This window comes from Protomyctophum parallelum, assembly GCF_964188405.1.
Source record: "Protomyctophum parallelum genome assembly, chromosome: 22".
Classification (NCBI taxonomy): domain Eukaryota; kingdom Metazoa; phylum Chordata; class Actinopteri; order Myctophiformes; family Myctophidae; genus Protomyctophum; species Protomyctophum parallelum.
Genome location: NC_139714.1, coordinates 3,063,154 through 3,089,819, shown reverse-complemented (window position 1 = coordinate 3,089,819; position 26,666 = coordinate 3,063,154). Strand labels below are relative to the sequence as shown.

At 43.5% G+C, this 26,666-nt stretch overlaps 1 protein-coding gene across 1 annotated transcript in view; it reads left to right on the top strand.

Moving 5' to 3' along the window:
* Nucleotides 1-26,666, top strand: part of tafa5a (TAFA chemokine like family member 5a) — a gene marked incomplete at both ends in the record, with an annotated part of 111,456 nt that overhangs the window by 28,540 nt on the left and 56,250 nt on the right. The window contains one exon of the mRNA XM_083758006.1: nucleotides 21,343-21,492. Within this exon, the coding sequence (XP_083614132.1) occupies nucleotides 21,343-21,492 (150 nt within the window). The remainder of the gene's footprint in view (nucleotides 1-21,342; nucleotides 21,493-26,666) is intronic.

Here is a 26,666-nt window from a genome sequence, read left to right as displayed (position 1 = left end):
TGACGTGCCTTAATTGTGCCTTCGTTGCATACGGATAGAAATAAAATAAAATCATCAACATGGATGATGCAATTGTGAGCAATGGCATCACTGTTGTAGCCTTCGTTTAACCAGGCAACTTCATTAATAAGAACACCCTGCTTTTTAAGATGACGTCTGTCTGTCTGTCTGTCTGTCTGTCTGTCTGTCTGTGTGTGTGTGTGTGTGTGTGTGTGTGTGTGTGTGTGTGTGTGTGTGTGTGTGTACATGCGCACGTGTGTGTGTTAGTTTCTGCTGAACCCATTAATACCGGGGAAAGCATCTTTGTCATTTTTTTTTTCTTCAGAAAAATAGCACATATAAAAGCTCACAGCGTGTTACTTTGTGGCGCAATGCAAGCTTGTACATCTGCTATTTTTTGCAGATTTACCCCCCTCAATTGGAGCCATGAGCACTCATCGCCTGGATTTATGTAGGAATAGGGCAGATGTACCATTCACTCCCCGCCCACCCACATTGCATCCAGTCAGGCCAAGGGGCTTCCAGGTGGCACCTTTGAATGTGTCACCTGAGTTCACCCTTTGGTCTGTGATTCTCCTCACGTACACGGGTGATGGAACCGGTATTAACTCTAAAGTCTTTGCTCGTAATTACCACTGAGCGTCATGGAGCTGCCAGAGGCCTAATTCAACAAATATATCGGCGATGAAACCTGCTCACTTCATAACCCCGGCTCAACCTACCGTCTGATTCATATCCAAGCCGGGTCTCGGCACGGGCACTTAGCCCTGTTTTATGGCGCTATATTTTTGGTTCTTTTTTTCCCGAAGAACTAAGCAAACTGTGCCTTGTCATTTTAAAGTATTTCACGTAGGTTCTGGATGTGTTTTAGTTTTCAGAACCTAACCTGGGCCCTGCTCAGGAGGTAACACAGAACTCAGAACGTAATTTAAATTCCTTTATTTGTATTAATTCGTATTCTCTCTTCACTAAGTTACTCCCTTGTTATAAAGACAACATTAACATTAAAAAACTTCACAGGGTTTGGAAAGACTCAGGTGAGAGGTCAGTTTTTAGAAGGGATTTAAAAGAGGACACTGAGTTTGCCTGCCTGAGTTCCCCCAGCAAAAGCCTGGTCACCCTTTGTGACAAGGCAAGACTTTGGAACCGTGGATGATCTCAGGCAGCGGCCTGTCTTATCGGGAGTTAACACATCACAGATATACAGTATGCAGGAGCCTGACCATTTAGGTCTTTAAGAACAAGCAGTAAAATCTAAAAATAAATGATAAAGCTCACAGGTGCAGTAAAGGACGCCAAGGACTGGTGAAATGTGCTCACTTTTCTTTCTATATGATCCTGGCAGCTGCGTTTTGTATCAGTATTTGTCAATTTTTCGCTGATATCCGAATTCCGAATAATGTGCATTGCAACAGTAGTACAGTTTGGAGGAGATCAAATTGTGGATGACCTTTTCTAGGTCTGCACTGGGCATGCGCCTGACCTTTGCTAATTGTCTCACTACTTTGGTCACCTGGATGTCAAAAGACAGCTCATGGGTCAAACATGACACCCAGGTCTTCTTTTTTGCATTTTTGGAGAGCTAACTCTTTGTGTGTTTGGGGCGGGCATGAAGGGGTGAACACAATAACTTCAGATTTCTATTAATTTCGTTACAGGACGTTTTTAGTCATCCATTGTTTGAGGTCATTGAAGCAGGACTCCATGCAAGTGACATGGGTGTAACCAGACCAGGCGGCTGATCAGAACACTATGGTCCAATGTCAAATGTCCTAAGGTCCAGGATAATTCAAAAAGGAGTAGAGGCCTTTGTCGGCTGCAAGCAACACGCCATTTGTGACCTTGACTAAAGCAGTCTCTGTGCTGTGTCATGGGCAGGGAAGCTTGAAATGCTTCAAAGACTTTGGTTGTTGGTTTTTTTATAATAATAATTAGTTGTGTGGAGACAACCTTTTCTAAAATCTTTGATAAAAAGGCAGCTTGGAGATGGGCCTAAAATTACTTAGAATAGAATATTGTCTAGAGAAGGCTGGGGTAGACAGTGGCATGTTTAAAATAGGAGGGGGAAATACCAGACGCCAGTGAACAATTAACAAGAGATAAAAGGTCTGGATCAACTGACAGAAATGCAGCTTTTAAAAACCAGGAGTGTATGCAATCTGAGCAGCACGTTGAAGATATGGAAAGTGCAACAGTGCATTCCCGAGTTAAATGGGAGATTTCACTGACTGAAGCGAGTTAGTGTTGAAGTTGGATGTGAACCAGCATCACTTTCTCTGGTGTTAAAATGCTGTCGAATCTCGATTACCTTGTTAACAGTTTGACTGCGGAAAACGATTTATCTGACTTTTAATCAACCCCCCTTCACTGCCGAGATTGTTGTATTACCTTTAGAGCATACGCTGAATTATTTGGGCTTTTAATCCGCGAAAATCCAGCAAAAAAAGCTCCCGTGGTTTGTTATGATTCGATCGTACCATCCACCATCTTGGTGCACCCGGAAGACGCACACAAGACTCGTCTCAATGAGGCGTTGCACCCCATGCATTTCCATTGGCCTCAATTTCCCAGAAGCCCTAGCAGCCCACAGCATGTGACGATTTCCGGTTTTTTTATCACAACAGATGCGCCTACTCTCTTTCTCCGCGGCGAAGAAGAATTTTCTTTTTTTTTTGTTTACATTACGGCGGATTAAACACATAAAACAAAACTCGCGTATGTCCGATATGGCAGCGACATTAACCTGGAGTAATCCATTCAAAGCACGGAAACTGTTAAAAAGAATAGTATAAGTCATTCTTCAAATTTCTCTGCGGAGGATTACACTGGCTTACTAGGGGTGGACCCTATGAAACCTAATGAACCCATGCAATAGTATACTAAGCTTGTGGGGAAATGCACTGGAGTTGTCTGTTGCTCTAAAGGGCATGTGTGCGCTCTGCATCTGAAACAGTGGCCGCTGTGTGAGTTGTGAATTGCAAAGTTGTTTGCGTGGCTGGAAAAAGATGGTGTGAATTTTGTGCAGTTGAAAAGCGCCTCTGCGCTGAGCCATATTTTACAAAGCTTAGACGCTCTCTCATATCGAGCATAGGAATTAACCCATTCTGACCTGAGATCAGATTCATACGAGGTTTCCACTGGACACACACTGGTCTGATTAACGCATTCTGACCTGAGATCAGATTCTAAAAATGTCAGTCGCTCTTCGATTTTTCAAAAATAGCAGACCTACAAGCTCGTATCGCGCCACTCGGTGGCGCGATATGAGATTGTAGATCTGCTATTTTTCAATAGCTAAAGCATAACATGATGCTGACACCAAAATGGGTGCCCGTTCAGAATGGGTTAAATCAAAGCACTCGTGTGGATGATAAAGAAAACGTCGAAGGAGCAAGTCTGTCTCCAGGATGAAATGACTAAGGGGTCAGTAGAAAGTTTTGAGGGGGCACACTAAAAGTGTTGTTAAATCTGGAGTTGTGGTCTGCTCTTCAATGCAAGAACAAATGTTACCTTGAATTGCAGTTGTAGACAGTAGACACCAGTTTGAATAGCCTACTAATGAATTAGTGTTCTTTGGCACACTTCATTAATTAGTATTCATTGGCAGGTCTATTGTTAAGGTGAATTGCCTAGAAACTATGGCTCACAGCCAGCCATTATCACCTCAAGAAAGACATTAGCAACACATTCCTTCACATCAGACATTACAAAAGAGGGGGAAAAGGAATTATTAAAAACAAAAAAACACACAATTTTCATATGAGGGTTCAAAGATGTTGGGTTGAGGGGTAAAATACCCCTTTTGACATTTTGACCCCCCGTGGCGCCGGGTCTCCAAATAAAAGAGACGCCCCTCGTGTTATCTCCAAGCCGACGACTTTGTTTTACTGCAAGCCCTATGTTATACGGTACTTTATCCAAAAGCCAATCTACAAGCCCACAATGTGTCGCAATGTGACGTGTGTTGTGAACTTGTAAATTGGATATCACTAAATACATTTAGAATTCTTTACTTTGGTATTGTAACTTGTAAATTAGCACTGCGCCGACTGCCAGTGGCTACATACAGCTCTCTTTAATGACACTCTCATTATACGTATATAAGGCACAAAGAGAAATGTGTTCCCAAGCTATTTAGCTCACAACAGCATTAGCCTGGGTTACTGAGCCCAGTGAGCCGCTGACCCTGGTCACATTGTTCAGTAAGCATATATGTTCATCGGAGACCATTTGATTCTTTTTGTACACTCCCAGAGTTAAATTTACACTCGCAAATTGACCCTGGATGTGTTTTATGTGCCTTCAAACTAAACAGGTAAAAGGAGTGCAGTCAGTAGAGGGGGGAAAACGGTGTGCATCTTTGACAGCTTAATTAACTGTACAAGCACTATAGTGTAGTATAGTATATAGTAGTATAGTGTTAGTCAAGAAATAAACCATCCAGCCGTGATACATTTCACACCTTGCTGCTACACAACCCTAAGACCTAAGTCCAATTCTACAAATGACTCCTAAAATTATAGGTTCTGGAAGTTGTTCTGTGCCAAAGGCCCCCAATTTGGATTGGATTAGTCGGTTGAGATTTGAGCTCATTTTCTCAACAAGGTAGCTTTTGCACAGACACAAACAATGATTCTGTGTTGATTCATTCATTTATAATTCTGAGAGTGTACACATGGAACACAATGGACCCATTTGCATGGGTCCATTTGGTTCCATCCGTACTCTCTCAGAGTTGAATTAATCAACAAAGGTTGTGTGTCGCCTTCTCACGCTATTAATGGATAACAAGCAGTGCTTTATATGCAAGTATATCTGAGAGACAAGTAAGACAAGCTTTCATATGAGAGTTTACTGTACATGAGAGAGCTGTAAGAAAGGCTGTCAGCACACGCACGCCACCCCATTCACCGATGATGAAACAATGCTGAAACCATTCATCATTCAACATGTGCACAAGTGAAATGTTCACAACGGAAATAAAAGAACGAGAAAAAGCAAGGAAGTCTCACGTCACGTGCAGTGTGGCTCTGTGACAGTTCCTATGTAGGACACAGGTCGGGATATATATGGGTCTAAATTCTGCCCCAAAACAGACACAATCATGTGTGTGTGCGTGCATGCATGAGTGCTCAACTATAAGTGAAAGTTGCTCTGTCAAATTTGAGTTAACGTGGAGTAGACATGTATTCAAGAATTAAAGTGTTCAATATTGTGAAACAAGCCAAGCTACAGTGCAAGGTATTTTCGGCTGTTTTCCTCTTATATTAGGCCTATTTGACAATTTGGCCAATTTTGACCATGCAGTTATTGTTGATTTTTTTTTCTTTCTTTCTTTCTTAAAGGCCTTTAAAGGCCCCAAATCAGGTTGAGAACCACTGCACCTAGATGTACTTCACTGCTGCCCACCACTGCTGGAGAGGAGGAGAGTATGGGGGATAGAAGGCAACCAGATAAAAGGGTGGGAGCTAAAAGGAAGGTATATGGAGGAGCCGAGAGAGAGAGAGAGAGAGAGAGAGAGAGAGAGAGAGAGAGAGAGAGAGAGATGAGCGGATGAGAAGGGTAGGTGAGGGGAGGATGAGAAGGGGAAGAGAGGGGACCGAAAGGCCACCCAGAGAGGAGGTGATGACAGGAGAAAGGGGAACGAGAGGACACCGCGAAGGCGAGGTGAGAGGAGAGCAGTGGTTTAACTTTAAACCTTTTTATACCAAGTACCACCAAAGATAATATCAGGCTCTCCAAGTACCACCATAATAACTGATGTTAAAATACAGGAGCGTAGACTTGCCCCATCCTATTCAGCTATTAACACAGGAGGAAAATGTAATTTATTCATTGAATCGTTTTGTTTTTGTTCCATTCCTAAGCCAATTTTCCTGCTGCTCTGATGGAAACTCAGTCTAATCACCACAACTGATATTATTTCTAATGTGATTAATCCTTCGTCAAATCTTCTTACGGCTAGGTGTCCTGTCATGCTCATTTCAGCGCAGCTGGAAAGCCTATTTCAACCAATTGCTTGGTTAGACGAACTACCTGTATTAATAAATATTTCATTCCACTTTTGTCTTTTTTCTCCTTTTTTGGGTGACTAACGTACCACCAGAGGGGGGCTCAAGTATCCCCCCCCCCCCCCCCCCCACACACACACATAAAGCACATTTGAGTATTCATAATCATATAGACACTGAAGACACTTCATATACGCACTTGCAGCTAAGCAAGAAACCAGGTTAAAATCCAGGGTAGAAGAGGGAAGTTACATAGGGCATGCTTTAACTGTATTTCATATAGTATTGCTTCTTTTACTAAGAGTAATCCGAGCATTTTCCCCGTATACTGGAGGTGGTTAGGATGGAAGGAGAGGAGGAGAGGATTAAGAGGTCTGGATGATGAGCATGTCACAGCCAGAGTGTGGAATGTGTCAGAGGCATAAGCGGGGTCACGGCCACAGATGAGACCCTCTGAAGAGTAAGACTCTCTCTGGCTTGCACATACACACACACACACACACACACACACACACACACACACACACACACACACACACACACACACACACACACACACACACACACACACACACACACACACACACACACACACACACACACACACACACACACACACACACACACACACACACACACACACACACACACGCGTGCAACGGAAGTGATGAAGGAAGTGACAGCTGCTGCCCGCTGGGCACTTTCTGCTGTATCTCCTCTTCTACTGTAGCTGGACGATTACGGGGCAGAATCACACTTAACTCTGAGCCATTTTTTCCCCTCCTCCCTGGTTTAGCATGCGCTGCTGGGATTGTGACAGGAAAGGCAATGACTTTGTCAAATAAGGTTCTCTACCTTTTCAGGCCATGAACACCCACAATAATCATATTATTTGAAATGTTGACCGCTTGGAATGCATATAGGGGTTGAGGCATTATTTACTTTGACTCGGTTCCACAGAAAAATATTGGGAAAGTAGCAGGTGTACAAGCTCACAGCGCCTTGCTTTGCGAGGTGTTGTGAGCTTGTAGAGCGGCTATTTTCACAATTTCTGCCTCTTTCCTTAACAATTTGGCCAATGTTTTTTTTTTTTTTTTTTTCTGCAGTAATAGACTGATGATGATATAGTCAAGGTTCAAGGTTTCTTTATTTTGTCTCCCAAGAGAGAAATTTGTCCCGTCCGCATCTCATTGTAAATAGAATATCTAAACGCATTTTTACAATGACGTTATTTTTCAGAAAGGAAGCCATTGAGGGTTAAAATGGGTCTTAAAGCTTCCAACTCGAGTAGAATTATTAATGTTCTGTACAAGTGTCCATGACAAAGAAAATATATGATGTGGAGACAATAAAGACTATTATTATCATTATTATTGAAGGTGGTAACAGTCCATTTGCTCAGTACAATATTTTGGGGGCATATTTAGAATGTGTGCAGGCTTGAGTATGTTGAATCTAGTTTGCATTAATGAGGATTTAGTTGACACAATGAAATAAAATGGCGATAGTATCCAGTGTGGGGTAGAAGGCCTGTCACAGCCAGATTTGGGAGAGCAGCAGCGTTTTTGCGAGGTAAGCGGTACAATTAGACTTTCGTAGTCGTTTTCGTCTCAGATTTAGTCAGACGGAGCGTCACAGTATAACTCTATGAGGAGTCTTGGGGACACAAAAGCGACACAAAAGTAGGACCCGGAATTATCTCTGGAGGGGGCACTCACATCACGGCTAAAATACTGAATTAGGTGAAAGTGGGCTTTCTGGTGTTCTGTCAGATGTTTTTGCCAAGATGTTGAATGGGAAAGGAGTTGCTTCAGAATGTGTGTGCGTGCCCTGCAGCTGATGGCTGAGCTACATTGTGCATATCCACTTTCATAAACACTGTAGAAAGCCAATTTGATGCATTTAGACCAAGTATATTGCATCAAATGCCATATAACTCTATTTTGGGCGGAGTTTTAGTGTTTAAGGGGTATTGAGGGGTTAAAAACAAAAGATGCCCAAGGGATATCACTGGGCACCCTCTTGAATTCTTAAGAGGTGACCCCAAGCTACAAGAATCAGTTGAGAAAAAAAACAAAAACAATAAAGGGCCACTTCACCCCTTTTGCAACCAGATCCTATTTGAATGATGTTTGGGATTCAATAAACACTTTCCTGGGGTTTTTATATGTGGGTAATCTGTGTTTTTAGATATTTTAATATTTTAAAGTGTCCATGGACTCCATGATGTCATGGACACTGGGCTCACTTACTTCCTGGACTACATGTTGTCTCAGTAAAACAGCCCTCCCCCTCATAGACATGATGTATAAAGGTAGACGCCCCTTTCGGCTCTGGAGTGTATGTGCTCAAGGGAGGGCAAGAAATTCCCGAGATTCCTTGCGAAGCCCCGCGAAAGGGTCTGATAAGTCCCGGAAAAGATGCGCTGTGATTGGCCAGTAGTCACTTGAGTGGCAGCGTGACGTAGTGTGCCGCCCACTCTTCCGGCATACCAGTGTAAATTCTTCCTCCCTCCCGTCAACACACATCGCTCCAACGAACTGCAGCAGCCAATGAGGCATACATTTTTTTAAATATCTATGCTCCCCCTACCCACAAGGAGGAGCAGTGCACCAAAGCATTATGGGAATTGTAGTCCAGGAAGGAAGTGAGCCCAGTGTCCATGAGTCCATGGACACTTTGAAATACTGGAATATCTAAAAACTCAAATTACCCACATAAAAACCCCAGGAAAGTGTTTCTCGTCTCCCAAACATCATTAAAATAAGATCTGGTTGCAAATGGGGTGAAGTGGCCCTTTAAATGAAATCTATGAAAAAGGTTTAATCTGCAACACAATTGTATATGATATGTAGGGAGGGTTAGGACATATAGTGCTTGGAATGAACACGTTATTCCAACCAGCTCCATCCCCCTCCATCAGGCGCCCCGGCTGACCAGTAAAGACGCCAGGATTACTGCATTTGTGAAGGTATACCTGCTCTAGGGGACACAGGGAGAACACGCAAACTCCACACACCTTTGGTGTGGGCGCCATCTTGCCCCCAAGGGTGCAGAGACAGAGCAAGCGATTTGTGAGAGTTTCACACGCGTTCAACACACTGGTTTCCCATGTGAATTCATGGCGGCGTTTAATGTATACTTTCCCCTCCTCATCACGACCCCGTTATACAATGCATCTATCCCCCAGGGGGTGCAAAGCTGTGCTTAATTGTAGTGGGGCGAAATGACCTGGTTCTGTGTAGTGTATACAGTGTGCATTATGCTTGTAAAAACACACATGCGGTCTATCTAGTGTCTGTGTGTACGTGTGTGTGTGTGTGTGTGTACATGTGTGTGTGTGTGTGTGTATGCATGCACTTGTGTGCGTGTGTATTACTGTGTGTGTGCGTGCATGTGTTTGCAATCCCGCCTGTGTCACCAGGGGTTTTCCGGGGGTCATTTGTTTCTCTCTGTGTCCCATGCGTTTTAATTGATGATTGCTCTTTGTCTCTCCCCCCCCCCCCCCCCCCAGTTATTAAGCACACTTCATTATTCTTAAACATGTATAACGGCCAGGAAAACAGGGGGTGGGGGGTGGAGTGCATCTCGTGGGACCCCAATATTCTTTACGATGGTTTACCCAAGGTCACGGGGGGTGCAGGGAGAGCCTCGTTATGAAAAGCCCACCCGGGCTTTGGATTGGGACTTCGTTTTAATCACGACTCACCCACTGCAATGGAAGAGGAGGAGGCAATGCATGACATTAACACAGCAGCCACTCGCCCCTCCCCCCCCAACCCCGTCACCCGTGTGTGTGCGCGGGTTACACAACAGCTACGGCCAATCCATGCAGGCCAGCTCAGAGCAGTGGTGGAAAAAAGTGTGTAAAATAGTAAAGTGGTTCATGTCTTACAATATAATAATTTGCAAAAAACTGTATTTTCGTTCGCATTCGACTCAAAAAGAAAATGTGGTGACGTTAGTGTCGTCTGCTGTTTACTACCAGGGAGGGGAGGGGCGGGTGATCAGATCGGTCCCTCTATACCAGAAATCACGGTGGCTGGGTCAGGCTGCAATACCAGTAACTAGTTTTCAAAATTCAAATAATTGCGTATAGGTGTAAAAGTACAATATTTGTCTTTGAGATGTAGTGGAGTAGAAGTAAAAGTATGCAAAATAAAAAAATACTGCAGTGAAGTAAATGTACCTCACAATTGTACTTATGTGCAGCACTTGAGTACATGCACTTAATTACTCTCAACCACTAGACATAGAAAGGTTAGTATAACTCTGGGCGTATGCTCTCAAGTGAGGGCAAGCTTCCACGTCAGGGCCAAAGAACATCATGAAAGGAAGGGACGCGAGTCACGTGGCTGGATGGCGGGGAAGCGCCATATAACGAGTATAACACCGCAATTCTGCCCTCAGTGCGACACATGTCGCTCCAATGAATTGCGAATGAGGCGTCTATACCTTTCTATGTCTATGCTTTCAACCCACAATATCGGGTTCATGACCTCTTCTATGCACGACACCCTCTGTATACCTCCAAATTCACTGTCCATTAGTGTCTGTGTGTCATGTTATTGTCTGTTCTTATTTCGGTTTCTGTTTTGTTTTCTTTATCATTTTAACCACCACACATCGTTTTCCTCTCTCTCCCTTTTAACCACTCTCACGGGTGAGTCTTAACCGGCCACGCAGGTCTGACTTGTCAGACTTATGGGCAGTCCCCCTACAGACAGACAAATACACTATGCAAGTCATAGAAGCGACTGGGCACCGCTCAAAAAGTCTTGTCATCGTACACATTTACGTCATATTTGGCGGACATTTGACGTAATTTCTCCTTTCATTTTAAATGGCAAATATGAGACGTGTGGGGAAAAGATTTACGTCATATTTGGCAGACATTTGATGTAATTTCTCCTTTCATTTTAAATGGCAAATATGAGACGTGTGGGGACAAGATTTACGCCATATTTGGCAGACATTTGACCCAATTTCTCCTTTCATTGTCAATGGCAAATATTGAGACGTGTGGGAACAAATGCTGTATAGGAGAGGCTAGCGCACCTCCAAAAAAGAAAAATCTCTGAAAGTGAAAGCATCCTGTAGACCTACGTATCTGTTCCTGCAAAACAAAACAAAAAAAAATCACATGGACTACTACAGTACTTCAGAGAGGTGCACAGACAGAGAGCTGGAATGGAACAGTGAATTATTGCTGTGCCTAGAGTGGAAGTTTCTTGCAGGAAGTTTGGCTAGGTTGTGTGGTCGCATAGCAACAACCAGGGTGCTATAGCAGGCATTACAGGACAGAAACACAAATCTGGGGGAGGGAGGGGAAGGAAGGGGGGGTTCTTGAGAGAAAGGGGGATTGCACCAATTCTCATTTTGTTTACAGCTTGGTCTAGCAGCGAATTGGTTCTCAAAATTGGGGTCCGGGGTCCACATTCATGTCTGAATCTTAGTGCTTTGCCAATTATTTGAGGGCACTTAAAATCATGGTCTACCAGTGGTTTCCGGTGCTTGTGAAATGTCCCAAATTATATGATTTTGTATAAAGCCCCGGTAAAATAAACATCTGCTTCTTCTTTTGATGAAAATGTACTTTCTTTTTAAATTCCGTCTCAAACCACGACATGCACGAGCGAATAACGTGTCCGCGAGGTTCAACCGGAGCACATTCAGACGCACGGGCATGCTCAGACGTGTTTTTCGTGCATGAGACGTTTAGCCCGGAAGTGGATAATTTTTGTTTTTAATCAAGAAAAAGAAAAAATAAATACCTGAGCTTTACAAAATAATAGTAATAGACGGCATTTGGGAGTTTCATGGACGGATATATCGCTTTGCTGTTCTTAAATCAAATCTCTGATAAATTCCATTCATCAAGTTTTTCTGCCACTCTGTGACTGAAAGACATCAATGTGTTAATATGTGATATTTAGCAACGGCCATGTACACTTCGCCGCTGTTTGAAAGAATCCCCCTTTGGTCTGTTTCCAAACTGCCTTCACTTCACAGAAGAGCCGTGTTCAGGGAAACACAGCACACACGCACACGCACACGCACACGCACACGCACACACACACACACACACACACACACACACACACACACACACACACACACACACACACACACACACACACACACACACACCTCAATATCTCACAGCACCGGCGAATGACCGGGGCCTCAATTTGTGCTGGCGCGACTCACCAAATGTATCGTTAGGAGGGTCATCTCGCAAGAAAAAAGAGGGAGAGGAAGAGAGCGGATGGGAGGGGGAGAGAGAGAGAGAGGGGGGGGGGGGGGGGGGGGGTAAGCCTGACCGATCTATTTTAGGGGGAGATGCCTCGCTTGCTATTTTGAGCGGCACTGAAATGCGATTTGCTTTCCTTCGCTGCCCTTTTCCCCAAAATGCTTGGGCAAGCAACACACAGAGACGCTCATAGTGTAAGCAAGTATGCACAGACACACACACACACACACACACACACACACACACACACACACACACACACACACACACACACACACACACACACACAAGAAAGTAAACTGCACAAACAATGTGTATTTAGTTTTTACATAGAAAAAACATGGACATAGAAAATTACTTTTTTTGTAATTCTCAGTGGGTGCACCATCATGATCTCCAGAGGCTGTGTGACCCTGCCTCTAGCACCACCCTTAGGCCAAAAGGAATACATACTCAATAGTGTTGGACAGATTTATACGACGGCACGGGGTGGAAATACATTTGCAGCACACATACACGCAGACACACATGTAGGTACTGGTAAGATCACGCACGCACGCACAATTCACATTCACACACTTTGTAGTATCTCCAAAAGCGCAGGTGTGGATCTAGACTTCCATAACTACACAAAGACGGAAGTTTTAATTGGAAAACATTTTTTATGATGATTTTTATGCACATCCTGGCTTTTGATGTGCAGCAGACGACATCTGTTGATGGATTCCATAATTGCAGTGCATCATTGAACACAACTTACCGGTATAATTTATATTACTAACATTATGTGTAATGAAATTAAATCCACAACTAAAGGTTTCATGCATGCACCAGTTGACCATCTTTGCGTCGTATCTCTCTCAGCTAACGGGTCCCTTGGCCTGAAGAACGTCAAAGACCCCTGCTCTAGATCTACAAGGCAAGCTCAGTGTACTGCAGCACGCTGTGAGATACAAGGTCTCTGCCAAAAGCAACAAAATGTCTCCTCCATGCAGTCATACATTAGCCCCCCCCCCCCCCCCCCCCCCCCTCTCTCTCTCTCTCTCCAGCCCCCCCAATAACAAGAACATACGCTGTGTTCCGTGTCGTTTCGTATTGTTTATAGCGGCGCGTTTGGTAAATCGAAGGGGACGGGGAGGACGGGCGATGATGTGAGGCATGTGTTAACGCCAGGCGACACTGCAGCGTGAAAAGAGCGCATCAAAATCTCACGTCAATGTCATTGTGCTCCTCCCTCCCTCCCGCCCTCGCTCCCCCCTTCATCTTCTCCTCACCCCCGCTGTGCTCTCCATTCCTCCTCGCTTCTCCTCGTGTCTCGTTCGCCTCACGGGCACATACATGTGTGTGTGTGTGTGTGTGTGTGTGTGTGTGTGTGTGTGTGTGTGTACTTCTGAGGAAAAGTTGTTAAAGGGGTGGGGGTTAAAGTGGTGGAGTTACGTGGTTTATACTTAAGCCCATTGCATACTGCACCGGACAGACAACATGACATCATTCCAGCCGTGATAAGTAATTTCCACGGCTGGAATTTAAGTTACATTTTGAGGTATTTGTATTTTACTCGTGTATAATTCTAATTTCCAATACTTTTCCTTCTACTCCATGCACTTGACTATACATCTCAGAGGCAAACATTGCACTTTTACTCTACCTCAATTATTTGAAAACTTTAGCTACTAGTTACTTTGTAGATTTGTATTATTATTATTGCAAACATACATTAACCTCTTAAGTCCTAATATACATTTCAGCCATTTGAAAAGAGCCGGGCTACTCACAATGCATCGCATCGTGACACATTGAGCTTGTAGATCTGCTATTTTTAAAAGATTTGTATTGCATTTCAAAACATGAAACTTTCTCTCTCTCTCGAAAGTCGTTTCTGCAGAGGAGAGCTCCCCCCCCGCTCCTCCCTGGCACGGCCATGTTTTATGTAATCATGCCGTGTTATCGAGTCAACAAGCGCCGAGCAACAAAGAATGCTGATGACTCGGCTCTCTCTCTCTCTCTCCCCCCCCCCCCCCCCCCGCCATCGCTGCCGCTGTTTGAAGTTCACGAATTGCTCGCTCTTGTGGGCTTTTTCGAGGCGTTTGTGGTGGCATCATAAAGGAGACTATAAGCGTCCACAAAATGGCAGCGACGCGACGCAAACAAATGACAGAAAAACACATACGTACTAGCAGCCGCCGTGAAAGCCATACTGTGAGAGAGGCTCATACGGTACATACTGTAGCTCTCACATGCACGTTGTCAGAGGCAGTGTTCCACAGGCCTATTTCATACAAAATTGTGCTCGCACGCACGCACGCACAAACAATCACACTCACACACACACACACACACACTTTAAGTGCATGCAGCAGTCCTTAACGAGCAGGTTTACTGTGACACCCGTGTCGTTAACATGTAATCAACATCCACACGGCTTTGCCGCTGGCGTTGCTGTAAAACTGGCTTGTGGAAGCACAGCAAACAAATCCACAATTTGACTGATGCAACGGTGACAGCTATCTTTCATAATAACTAATAACTTTGGGGCAAGCGCAATAGAGTTTATGGACAGGTATCAGAGACATCAAAGAGGAAGGATGGATGGGGAAGGATCAACATATGGAATGTTGAACAGGTTCTGATATATATCCATGTACTAATATTGATGACATCAGGGATCTCCATATATGGGCTTAATTGCGACAGCAGGTCGCATTTACTATGATATGATCCGTGATTTACTATCATCCCTGGTGATGTCATAGTGATGTCATGAGACCTGGGTACAATGTATGGGGGCTTTCCCCATGTACTATCATCCCTGATGAACTACAATTTAGGCATTTAGCAGACGCTCTTAATCCAGAGCGACTTACATTAAGTAAGAACAAAAAGCATGGCAATCCATCACATACATAAATAAATAGTGACACAATTGTGTGTGACATGCCGTGATAAAAACGCAAGGTTTCATAGTTAAATACGACCTTCAGTCGCAACTAATCAAGTAATACTATTGCACTGTTTTGCAAGTATAGTCTGCGTCTGCACAAAGAATCACAGGTACTGTTTAACAGTTGTAAGGGAAGCCCTACTGAAAACTTGTATTGCAATATCGACCGTGCAATGAATGGAATATCAGCCACATTTTCAATGAGGTGCATCCTGGATCTAAGACGTTCATTGTAATAGGCCCGTCGGCTCTAGTAACATTCTAAAGCTGTGTGGGGGAACTTGAGGACAAGACTGGTTTTAAAACCAACCCCCCCTCCCCCATGCCTCAGGGCCCGACTTCAATCCTTCCTTTTTAAAACAAATTGCTCCGAGCCTCCCCGCGGTTCAGTCGGCCGGCTACGGCGCATGCATTAGCCGCTCTTAAACTCAACACGGAGCCAATGAACGTAGAAAACACACATCTCCTTGACAAAACAAAAGCATACACGGTGTCAGTTTAACAGCTCGGCGGAGGAAGACAGAGGAATAGTACACGGCTCACGAGGCCTCACCTGGGAGGTGTTCCGTAGGAAAGAGAATTCACAGTCGGACAGATAACTCTAGCTTTCAGAGAAGAAATACCAACGGACATGCTGTTTGTGTGAAGAACTACTCCCGGCTGGTTACATACTGTATTTAGTAATGTTGTTATTGTTGCTGCTTGGTCTGGACTTTCTTAGCAAGTAAGTACCTAACCCCCCCCCCCCCACACACACACACACATTATTTATCAAATTGTTAAACTGAACTGTGATTTAAAAAATATATATACATTTCCCAAAATGCATGTATTTAATTCAGCCAGATCAGAATCAACCCCCACCACCCTGACACCCAGTCTGTCTTCCTTTTTCTTTCATTTTTTCATTTTTTTAGAAAACCCACACGTCAAGCTTCTATCGGCGACCATATGATTTATCATCGGCCCTTATCTGCGGCTGTTGTCGAGCAGTTTGTCAGCTTGGCCGGCCAAATGGCTGATTAGAATGTGTGTGTGTGTGTGTGTGTGTGTGTGTGTGTGTGTGTGTGTGTGTGTGTGTGTGTGTGTGTGTGTGTGTGTGTAGTGTGTGCGTGTGCGTGTGTGGCGTGGCCGGTCTAGAGTGAAATGAAAGTGCGGTCGGTCGTTCGGTCGGCGGCAGAAGATGGATTCATGTGTTCTGAGAGCTTAATACTAACGTATAATATTATTGACATGCTCCCCTGCTTTATTATTTTCTCGGGCTCACTCACTGGTGTATTACAATTCCATCTTCCATACAAGTGAGCGCATGTGTGTGTGTGTGTGTGGGGGGGGGGGGGTTGACAAATGTCCAGTAGTGCATTGCACACACAGGGAAGTAGGATATGATGATATAACGCGTGCTCTGCACTGCACAAAAAAGTAGCTCACGCATGCTGCTCTTTCCCAATGATGTTTGAGCATTTAGAACCAGGCCAATATATCGTTGTCAGCCAGAAACCTCTTATCTCTATGTTCTATAGAGCGTTGCAGTACCGCCCCGTTTGACGGAACCGAAAAATAAATTCCCATATTTTTTTTTCTTCTCATCAGAAAGTATTAATTTAATGAGATTTAAGCCTCGGACAAAGCCAACTTGGTTGGTAACAAATAATGACAATAAACACCATTTTTTTTGGGCCGAATAAATTATTAGAAAGAATAAAGAAAGGGCAGGGTACAACACTTTTTTAGAGTTCTTCTTCTTTCTAATTTCTAGGGGAAACTTGATCATAGTACAGCGTCACACAAAAGCATCAAAAGCAGTAGATCCACAAGCTCGAAATGTGGCACAAAACGACGCATATCGACCTTGACGATATTATACTACTTTTGTTACTTTTTAATTTTAATTCCTGAAAAGTAACAGTTTTGGACCTATACGGTTTCCAAATTTTCAATTTAGGCATTTAGCAGATGCTCTTAATCCAGAGCGATTTACAGTAAGCAAGAACAAAAACATGGTAATACATCAAATACATAAAAATCATGAATCATACTTAAGCTTAAGAACCTAACGTCAAATATCTATCTAAGGAAACTACATGTGTATACACTATAGAGCGCTATGTACCTAAGTTACATAAGTTGAGCCTAGGGCAAGTACTACGGCAAGTGCTATGGGCTATGATGAAGACTAAGACTAAACTAAGACTAAATCTCAACATTGCATTAACCCATTTTAGGCGGGAATACCCTTTGGTGTTAGCATCATGTCATGCTTTAGCTATTGAAATAGCTGAAATAGCAGATCTACAAGCTCATAGCGCGCCACCGAGTGGCGCACTACGAGCTTGTAGGTCTGCTATTTTTGAAAAATCGAAGAACGACTGACATAGAAAGCTTTGACATAGAAGCTTTTTCAGAAAACTGTCAGGATGTAGAAGAAATTTTTTTAATCTGATCTCAGGTCAAAATGGGTTAAGACTAAGACTAAAGACTAAGTTGACTAAGATTTTGCAGAAGACTAAAGGACTAAGACAAAACGGTGTGTTATTCAAAAGATGAAGACGAAATCAAAATATTGTGGGGAAAAAAATGTCAACACTGATTTTCAAATGGGGGTCCGCATGCTAATGAGTATCATTTTGGGGGCCGTTGACATGAAAAGCCTGCACCACAGAGGACATGGGTTTGAATCCTCCTCTGTGCGTCTTACTCGCCACACGTAGACACAAACCCAACCGGACATATGAGCGGGGGGTGTTCAATCAATTGGAGGAGTAGGCGGAGGTGCTACAGATTGTCTACAGATTGCCGTTTGAGAACTTGATTCACATCACACGTCATGCCATTGGCAACACGGCAGATTATCAGTAAATTGTCAGAACATTGTCAGTGAGAAAGGAGGGCATTTACAAAGGTGTTGTTATATAAACACTATTCATATTTTCTTGTTATGATGAAAAGAAGTGTCGAAAAGGGATACTGGGAAAACAAGTATTTCCAGAATAAAATGCAGCAAAGGTACAGGAAAGCCTGAAGTGTTGGAATGGCACATGTGTACTTCCTGTAACGTCCACCCAGTCGTGGGTTAATTGGGAGCAGTGGGAGGAATTAATTGGCTTAAAGGAGAATTCCATACTAAAAGGCTTTCTTACCTTTCTTTGTAGAGGACCAGAGGTCCAGGTGAGGTCCAGGTGTTATTTTGTGCAAAAGCTCCTTATTGGCTATTTCCCCTACCATAAGCCCTAAATGAATTGCATTGAATGGGAATTGAATGGGGCTATGGGGTGTTGTGCTAATTCGCTTATTTCCATTGCTCAAAATTATAATTTCTTTGTATATATCCTCTCTTCATAATAACACCCCATAGCCCCATTCAATTCCCATTCAATGCAATGCAATTCATTGAGGGCTTATGGTATAGGGAAAATAGCCAATAAGGAGTTTTTGCTAAAAAAAAAACACCTGGACCTCTTTGGTGGGGAACTACAAAGAAAGGTAAGAAAGATAAGAAAGCATTCTAGCATGGAATTCTCCTTTAATGACTACTTTGGGAGAACAAAAAGGTCTAAAAATAAGTCATTGGCTGTTCTAAAAAAACAACCAAAAAAACCCCACAAAGGCTCTGCCAAACAATTACCTTGAGAAGTCAGAGCAGAGTGAACGAAAATGTATTTTTTCTTTTTTTCTTTCAATTTCCGTTGTATCCATGGCATTGCACCCCATTGCGAGACCTCGTGGAGGTGAAACGATGCGAGAGGGAACGCCTACCAAAAAGGAACACGTGTTTGCTGAAAAACGTCTCCTGATGGGAGATGTGGGCCAAACCAACTTCCCAAGCCCAGAGCAATAAAGGAAATGTGATTGACTCCAAATGAGTGCAGTGCTGCTCCGGCTTTCACTAGATATTGGTCTGGCAGTAATTGAGTCACGGTAGCTCATAACAACAGAATGAGAGAGAGAGAGAGAGAGAGAGAGAGAGAGAGAGAGAGAGAAAGCGCAGGCGAGGGGACTCAACTTTCCTTTGACATCAGCAGTGTTGACGGAAATATATTAATGAGTGAAAGTCAAAGTGCTGTGGGGTGAATGATGTTAAACGCCCCAGATCCAATGTATTGATCTGTGGCTCTGTGGAAATAGAACAGTTCAAGGTATCTGCATGAGTGAGGGGTCGATCGCAAGGCTTTCGTTGAGTGTATGTGTCTCTGTAAGTGTGTGCACGGCCACACTCGCTTATCTTCTCCCCTAGAGCCTGGCTGATGATGCCAATGTGAGGCTTGGCCAGTGTCCCATTTTTATTTCACGGTTCAAGTATGTTGTTTTTATTATTATTTTAAATTAATATTAATATTAATATTAATACAAATCTAAACATTTTCAAGATAATTTCAAACCTTACCTAACCCTGTAGAACGTACGACTAGAACACAGATTACCAAAGTTTTACAATTTAGGCATTTAGCAGACGTTCTTAATTCAGAGCGACTTACAGCAAGATAGAACACCACAAGATAATGCATCAAATACTGTACATAGAAATAGTAGTAACAAATACACTAAGAACCTAACATCCGTCCTAACAGTAGAATATCTGTACAATACACAATGCTATGTATACAAAATATGAATACGGTATCCTATCTAAATGTAGTATATACAGAAGTATATCTATTTTTGGCACGCAATGCTGTTGTACGATGGAGCATATAAATTACACATTATCCATGGGTGTATACTGTATACTTCAAGTTTGTTTGCATCATTCTGAATACAAAACCTTTAACGTTTAAGCCTTGCTTTCAACACACCGAACTGCTCACTATGTACACTCTTATTAGCTTTAATGTGCAAACCATAATATACGGTATATAGACAAGAGCAATGGCAGTACACAAAATTCAATAGTGCAAACGCACGCACGCGTGGCCCATCCATTCCTCAATCATGTTTAGTTTTTAAATCCTCTTTCCATTGTGTTATTTCCCTGTCCACTCGTATTGTCCTTCTATTAATGGTGCAATTGTGCATCGTATTGTTGGATTATTCTGTTGTTCGCTCTTTGAAGGTGAAGCTCTTTGCTGCCTAAGTGTTCCAATAAGCACTTAAATCAACAAATAAATATGGTTATGGCATGCATGTGTGCGGTACATGCCGTCACTAGAACCACACACACGCAGGCACGCACGCACGCACGCACACACACACCGGTGTGCATGCGTGCACTCTGAGAGTTAAAATGAGCAAGCAGGATGTTGAACCGCGTCGAGCGGTGACAGATCCCCATTACCCTGGCCCTGACCTCGGCAGGGCTCACTTCATTAAGCCGGCCACCGAGGTGAGCACGACTTTAAGCCCCCCCAACCCCCCCAGATTTAATCACGACTTCCGTCCCCGTGCCAATCACAATTATGGCCCTGATAATACCGTCCCGGGATGACTGGAGGTCCCCCACCACCACCACCACCCCTCCCCGCACACATAGATAGAGGTTAATTTGTCAGCAAGGGAGGGCCACCCCGGTACAGGGGGCAAAAAGGTCATCTCACCGAATCCAGCGGAGAAATGTGGGCCAGCAATTAAAAAGTCCATCAGTATGCATGGTTTAATGAGCACGTTTGCCTTAATGGAGTCGGGCCCCGATAAGAGGTGGACGCGGTAATGGACGCAGCGACAGGTATAGCCTTAAAGCTGCAAAAAGTATTTGTGTCCCTTGTTTCTCTCTCTCCCGATGTTGAGAGGTAATGAAAATGAGGGTGGTGGCGCATCTAGTGTGTACAACCCAGTGCACTGTCCGCTTCAAATAACTTTGACTGAGAGGTTTTGTCAGTGAAGACAAAAATAACACCCTGATGACATTGATCATTTCCTACATGGACATTACATAGCATACATAATTACCCGCAAGCGGTGAGTCTTCAGTTGGCGGCACAAACATTGCATAAAGCCAGGCAAATAAGCGGACGGGTCTATAAGCAGATTTCAGATTTCAGGCAGACACACGCCCAAGTTTGAGACCGAACGGTCGGGCGCTTTCGCGCACACACACACACACACACACACACACACACACTTACCCAACAAGTGTGAGTGTTTCGGCGTCCTCCCTCCCTGACTGACCGGCTGCCATGGTTTTGGTGTGTTGTGCCTTGCAGGCCAGTTGGCGGCGGGGACGTGTGAGATCGTGACGCTGGACAGGGACAGCAGCCAGCCGCGGCGGACCGTCGCCAGACAGACCGCCCGCTGTGCCTGTAAGAAGGGCCAAATCGCCGGGACCACGAGAGCCAGGCCCGCCTGCGTAGACGGTAAGATTGCTGCGATGGATGGGGTGGGGGGTGTGGGGCTGTGGGCATTGGCTGTTTTCTTTTGGATTACATATCGTTGCTGTCGGGCTTCTGGGGGTCCCTGGAACAGAACATTTTCGGATGGGGGGTGGGCGGTCCGCCGCAGCCAAATATATATCAACTTGGAGATTCTTGGCACAAAAAAAGCAATAGAAACAATATTGTGAGCTATGAGGCCAGAGGCGAGTTGAGGAAAACTCCAATCCGGGGGCCCGATTTGTATCGTACTATGCTATAGTACCATACACCCCCCCCCCACACACACACACACACACACACACACACACACACACACACACACACTTACTGCCTGTCGATGTCGACGATGACATTGCTCCAAATAGAATTTATGAGTTGATTATTGTGGTTGTCAGGTGGCTGCTCAGACCGATGCGTGATTGGCAGACCTCGTCACAGTAGGGGCAGGAGTAGGTGGTCGGAGGTCCTTTGGCATGCACGTTGCCTCTGTGCACAACACAACACAACACAAAAAACATTAGCCCAATGAATACAAGCAAATAGTAAAATATAAGCGAAATACCAGGTCAATTAAGCAACATTACACGAGAGGGTGTTCTTTAACGTCATTAATAGGAACTCGCCCGCAGAAGTGCATTCATGACGATTGAGAACACCCTTGAGTGTAATATTGCAATTATACAACAGTTACCCTTAAAACTAAGAATCGCTGAAAAATAATACTTTTTCAATGACAGATGTAGCCACTACGACCACAAATGTCCCAAGAAACTAGCTAGCCTAGCCACGAGTCTGCTGCGCTCTGAGAGAAAAGCACGACTGAATTGTTGGTTTTTATCACATTGCTTTCTCAAAACGTATGGTAAATGGTAAATGGTGCATTTATATAGCGCCTTTATCCAAGGCGCTTTACAGAGATTGTGCATTACATTCACCCATTCATACACTGATGGCAGCGGAAACCATGCAAGGCACCAACTAGCACATCGGGAGCAATTAGGGGTTCAGTGTCTTGCTCAAGGACACTTCGACAGTAACTCTGGGGGAGCCCGGGTTTGAACTGGCAACCTTACGGTTACCATCCAGGCACTCTACCCCTGAGCCACCGCCACCCAAGGTGGCATTGAATCCAGTTTGTTGAAGGCCATCCCAGGAGTCGGGGGAATTGAAAGAAAAGGACGATTTCCTCACGTGTTGAACAGACATCCACCTCAGTTGCAGGATATGAACATATATGCCAATATATGGCAACTATGTCGAATATATGTTGCATAATACAATATGCCATATTCAGGTTCCATATGTACATACAGTGTGTGTGTGTGTGTGTGTGTGTGTGCGTGCCTGCGTGTGTGCGTTCATTGCATTTTCTTTACCTACCTGAAATGCATTTCTCCAGGGTGGGATGTCTGTATGACTGACATTTGATTACCTACACTACAGTAACTGTTGCTGTGCTCGAGTGTCGTGTCATCGGCATTGACACAAATGGCCCAGTTGAAATAACAGTAAAAATGGACGTGTTCGTGCTTCTGGCAACGCTTCAGGTCGTAAATGACCGTGTTGTTTGTCAGATCAACCACAGGGGAAGGACAGTTCTCCACTCAGTCCTCTCTCTCCTCCACCACCCACTGAGAGGCCACTTACACCAGTGGTGTGCACAGATTGACACTAGGTGGTGCTAGAGCACCTGCCCTTTTCCCTCTGGACAGCAATATGCCCAATGTGCCTATATATATGTTTGTACAGTGTACAGTATGTGGACCATGGTGACATTGATCAATTATTGATAAAAAGCTTCTAATATATTATTTAGGCCCAAAAATCTATAAATTACACTCACACTATTAAGGCAACCGGCCAGTTCCACACGCTGCACAAGGTGCCCTTTTTCACTTGAGCAGCTGCCCCTCTAAATGTCTGTGCACGCCACTGACTTACACACCAACACCACTGCCAAACCCTCCAAGTCTCAGCCTCAGGAGTACTCCTCCCTTCTGAAGCTCTGCCACCCAGATGGGAATCAATATCGGCTTCCCAACAAGTTGCACAGATTACTCCACTGCATCTCAGAGGCAAATATTGTTCTCTTTACTCCACAACTTATATATTATGCATGCTTCATAGTGTTGCCAGTACTGCAGCTGTATTTAAACAGGTGCAATATTTAGGCTTTCACTTTTGTCATATCGAACGGTGCCTCCAATATTCAGATTTAAAGTTTTCGAGTTTGTTATTGCGTCCTAGCTCTAGGCTAGCTGTTTTAGTGAGTTCCACAATTTTGTTTCTATGCACCGTTTATTTCTGTCTGTCTGATCATTTTTGTCAGAGGAAGTGTAACCTTTTCAGTTGGATATTTAATCAACAACACGGCTAGTTCTGCTCTGCTTGCTCCCTCCCTCAGTACTCTGTTAATGTTTATTGCACTATAACAGACACTGTCAAGGCTGTTGGTTTCATTCCTGTGCCGTCATTCTCCAGTCATTCTCTGTCACACAACTAAAGCCAGAGAGATGAAATTGGTCACTGTCCCCCAACAAACTATGACTCATTTTTGCAAGGTGACGAGGGAAAATAGCAAATAACTCGCTTTGAACTTGCATGCTTTTTCTTTCTTTTAAATTGTTTTCCCTGTGCTTGCTGGAACCAGAACTCGAGGGATCCGTGTCAAGGAGGTTGTGTTTGTGTGTGTGTGTGTGTGTGTGTGTGTGTGTGCGTAGGAGGGGGTGTTAATTCAACTCTGAGTTTAAACGTAGACTTATGAGGAGCATTTATTCTTGAGCATAGCACACTTGACTATATCAGCATGAGTGTCTGTCCAGCACGACCCACTGAACTGCAACACACACACACACTCACACTCTCTCTCTCTCTCTCTCTCTCTGACCTGCAACACACACACACACACACACACACACACACACACACACACACACACACACACTCACACTCACACTCTCTCTCTTCTGGGTGTCCCTGGCACGAGTTTGCAGCTAAATACATCAAGTTTGAGAAGCACTAAGACCGCTCAGAAGCACAGTATCTGAGTGGCAGGCTGCTGCTGTTAGCTCGTCACCACTGGTACAGTACAGTTTCGAGGTATTTGTAATTTACTCGCATACCTAGTGTACATCCCTTTGTTCAATACTTTATACCTCTAACCCACTGGTGTTTTGGCGCAATTTATGCCATTTCCACGGGTCACACTTTAACAAACGATAAAAAGTTATCTGCTCCATGGCCAGTTCTGATTGGTCAATATTTGCCTGAAACTTGCACGCACGAGGGCCCGGTCATCGCTGCTTGCAGCTTTAATGATTATTATTATTATTCATGAATGAATTAGCCTAGTAAGGCATATTTGATACTTCAGCTGTTCAAAGAGAGATTGCTGACAGTGGTATTTACCACATTCTGAAAGGTTTTTAACAAACAAATCGTCTGCATAGTGAGTGCTTTTACTTTTGGTACATAGACTAATTTCGAGGCCATTTACTCTATAGTAAAGTCTTGAAAACAGGTCTTGGTATTTCTGCATAGCATTGCTGGTAAAATTATAATAATAAAAATAAAAATAGCCTAGTTCCTTCCCCAAGATAGTGAGAACAAATGAAAGTCTAGAACGAGTTGCTCTGTATTATTTTGTTCTTGGGTACTCTTAGATTTCCAGAGCTCCAATTCTCCAAATTGTATCAAAGTGTGTTCTCAGCGGGTTTACATGCACGCACGCACACACAAACAAACAGCTTTATTTTTTCGTCTGATTTTTTTCAGCACGACACGACAAAATATAATACAAAGACGATAGCCCTGTATGTTTTCCCTGTAGGGTGGAAGCAAACTGCCACGTAGTGCAGTATCATTAGCATGAACATAATACAAACGCACGCCATCGCAGCCTTTCATTCTGTGCCAGTTACAACACAGCAGCCATACCCCATTAACCTTGCCTTGTTGTGTTTATCCACAGTCAAATGCAGTGTTACTAAGAGGGTACAACATGTAAATCAAATAGCCTTTTTATACATTGACAGATAACTTAAAGCGTCAGTAACATGTTGTATCTGGTCCATGCCATACGGTTAAAACTGTCAGAGCTGTCAGAAGAAGGAGGTTACAACTCCCGAAGCACCGCCCATTCACCTCAGAAAATGACGAGTCAAAATGGCGTGTCATCACGGGAATCATTTGTCGGCCCCCCCTATAGGAATACATTGAAAAGTGGCTGTGGGAATTACCATATTAAACACTTTATTAAGGGAGTAAATACATAACTTTGTTAACGACCATGACCGGTGATATTTCGGCTATCACACGTTGTGTTTTCTAATTGAGCATAATTGAGCAAATCGTTTTTGCAATTTTCATAGCGAAACAGAGCTAGCGTTGGTGGCTAGTTGCGAGGGGCGTGTCTTAACTCTTCTACAGCGGGCTACTGAAGCAACTATCCCAAAATGAGTGCTTCTCTGTGGGTAGTATTGCAGGGTGACTTGGCGTGATTATGGAGGGTTTTTTTCTCTGACTTGCTGAGACAAATTATAATAACATAAGATTGAGTAATACGGGACATAAAGCGTATTTGTGAGGGAAAGTTGATGATAATTACAAGAAATTAAATGAAATTTAAACCAAGCACTTCGTCCGAGGTTTTCGAGACAAATGAAAGACAAATGAAACAGCTAGATTGTGAATAATTTTGAGTGTGCATAAATCAGTAAGTAGGCTATTGATTAATAAAATAATATTAGGGTTTCCGCTGGGCGTATTGGGCCGGCCATTTTGGCCGACAGGATTGTATTTTACCGGACAAAGAATGAATTAATCTCCTACATTTTAACGTGAATGTTTGCAGATACAGTACATCATATATCTGTACTTTACCGAGTAGTTTTTTTTTGTAGTATTTAGTAGTAGGCTATATAAGTGCATATGAATATAATTTACCAACCTATTTCAAGTAATTAAATAATGCAAATGATTCAAATAATAATGAACATATTTGGTCTATAAGCTCACAGTGCATTGTGACGCTTGTAGGTATGTTATTTTCACTATTGATTCTATTCTCTTTACAAGTCTGGAAAACCTACATTTCAAGACAGCAATGCATGGATATAAAATAAATTAAATGTACTTTGTAATTTTGAATTATTCAA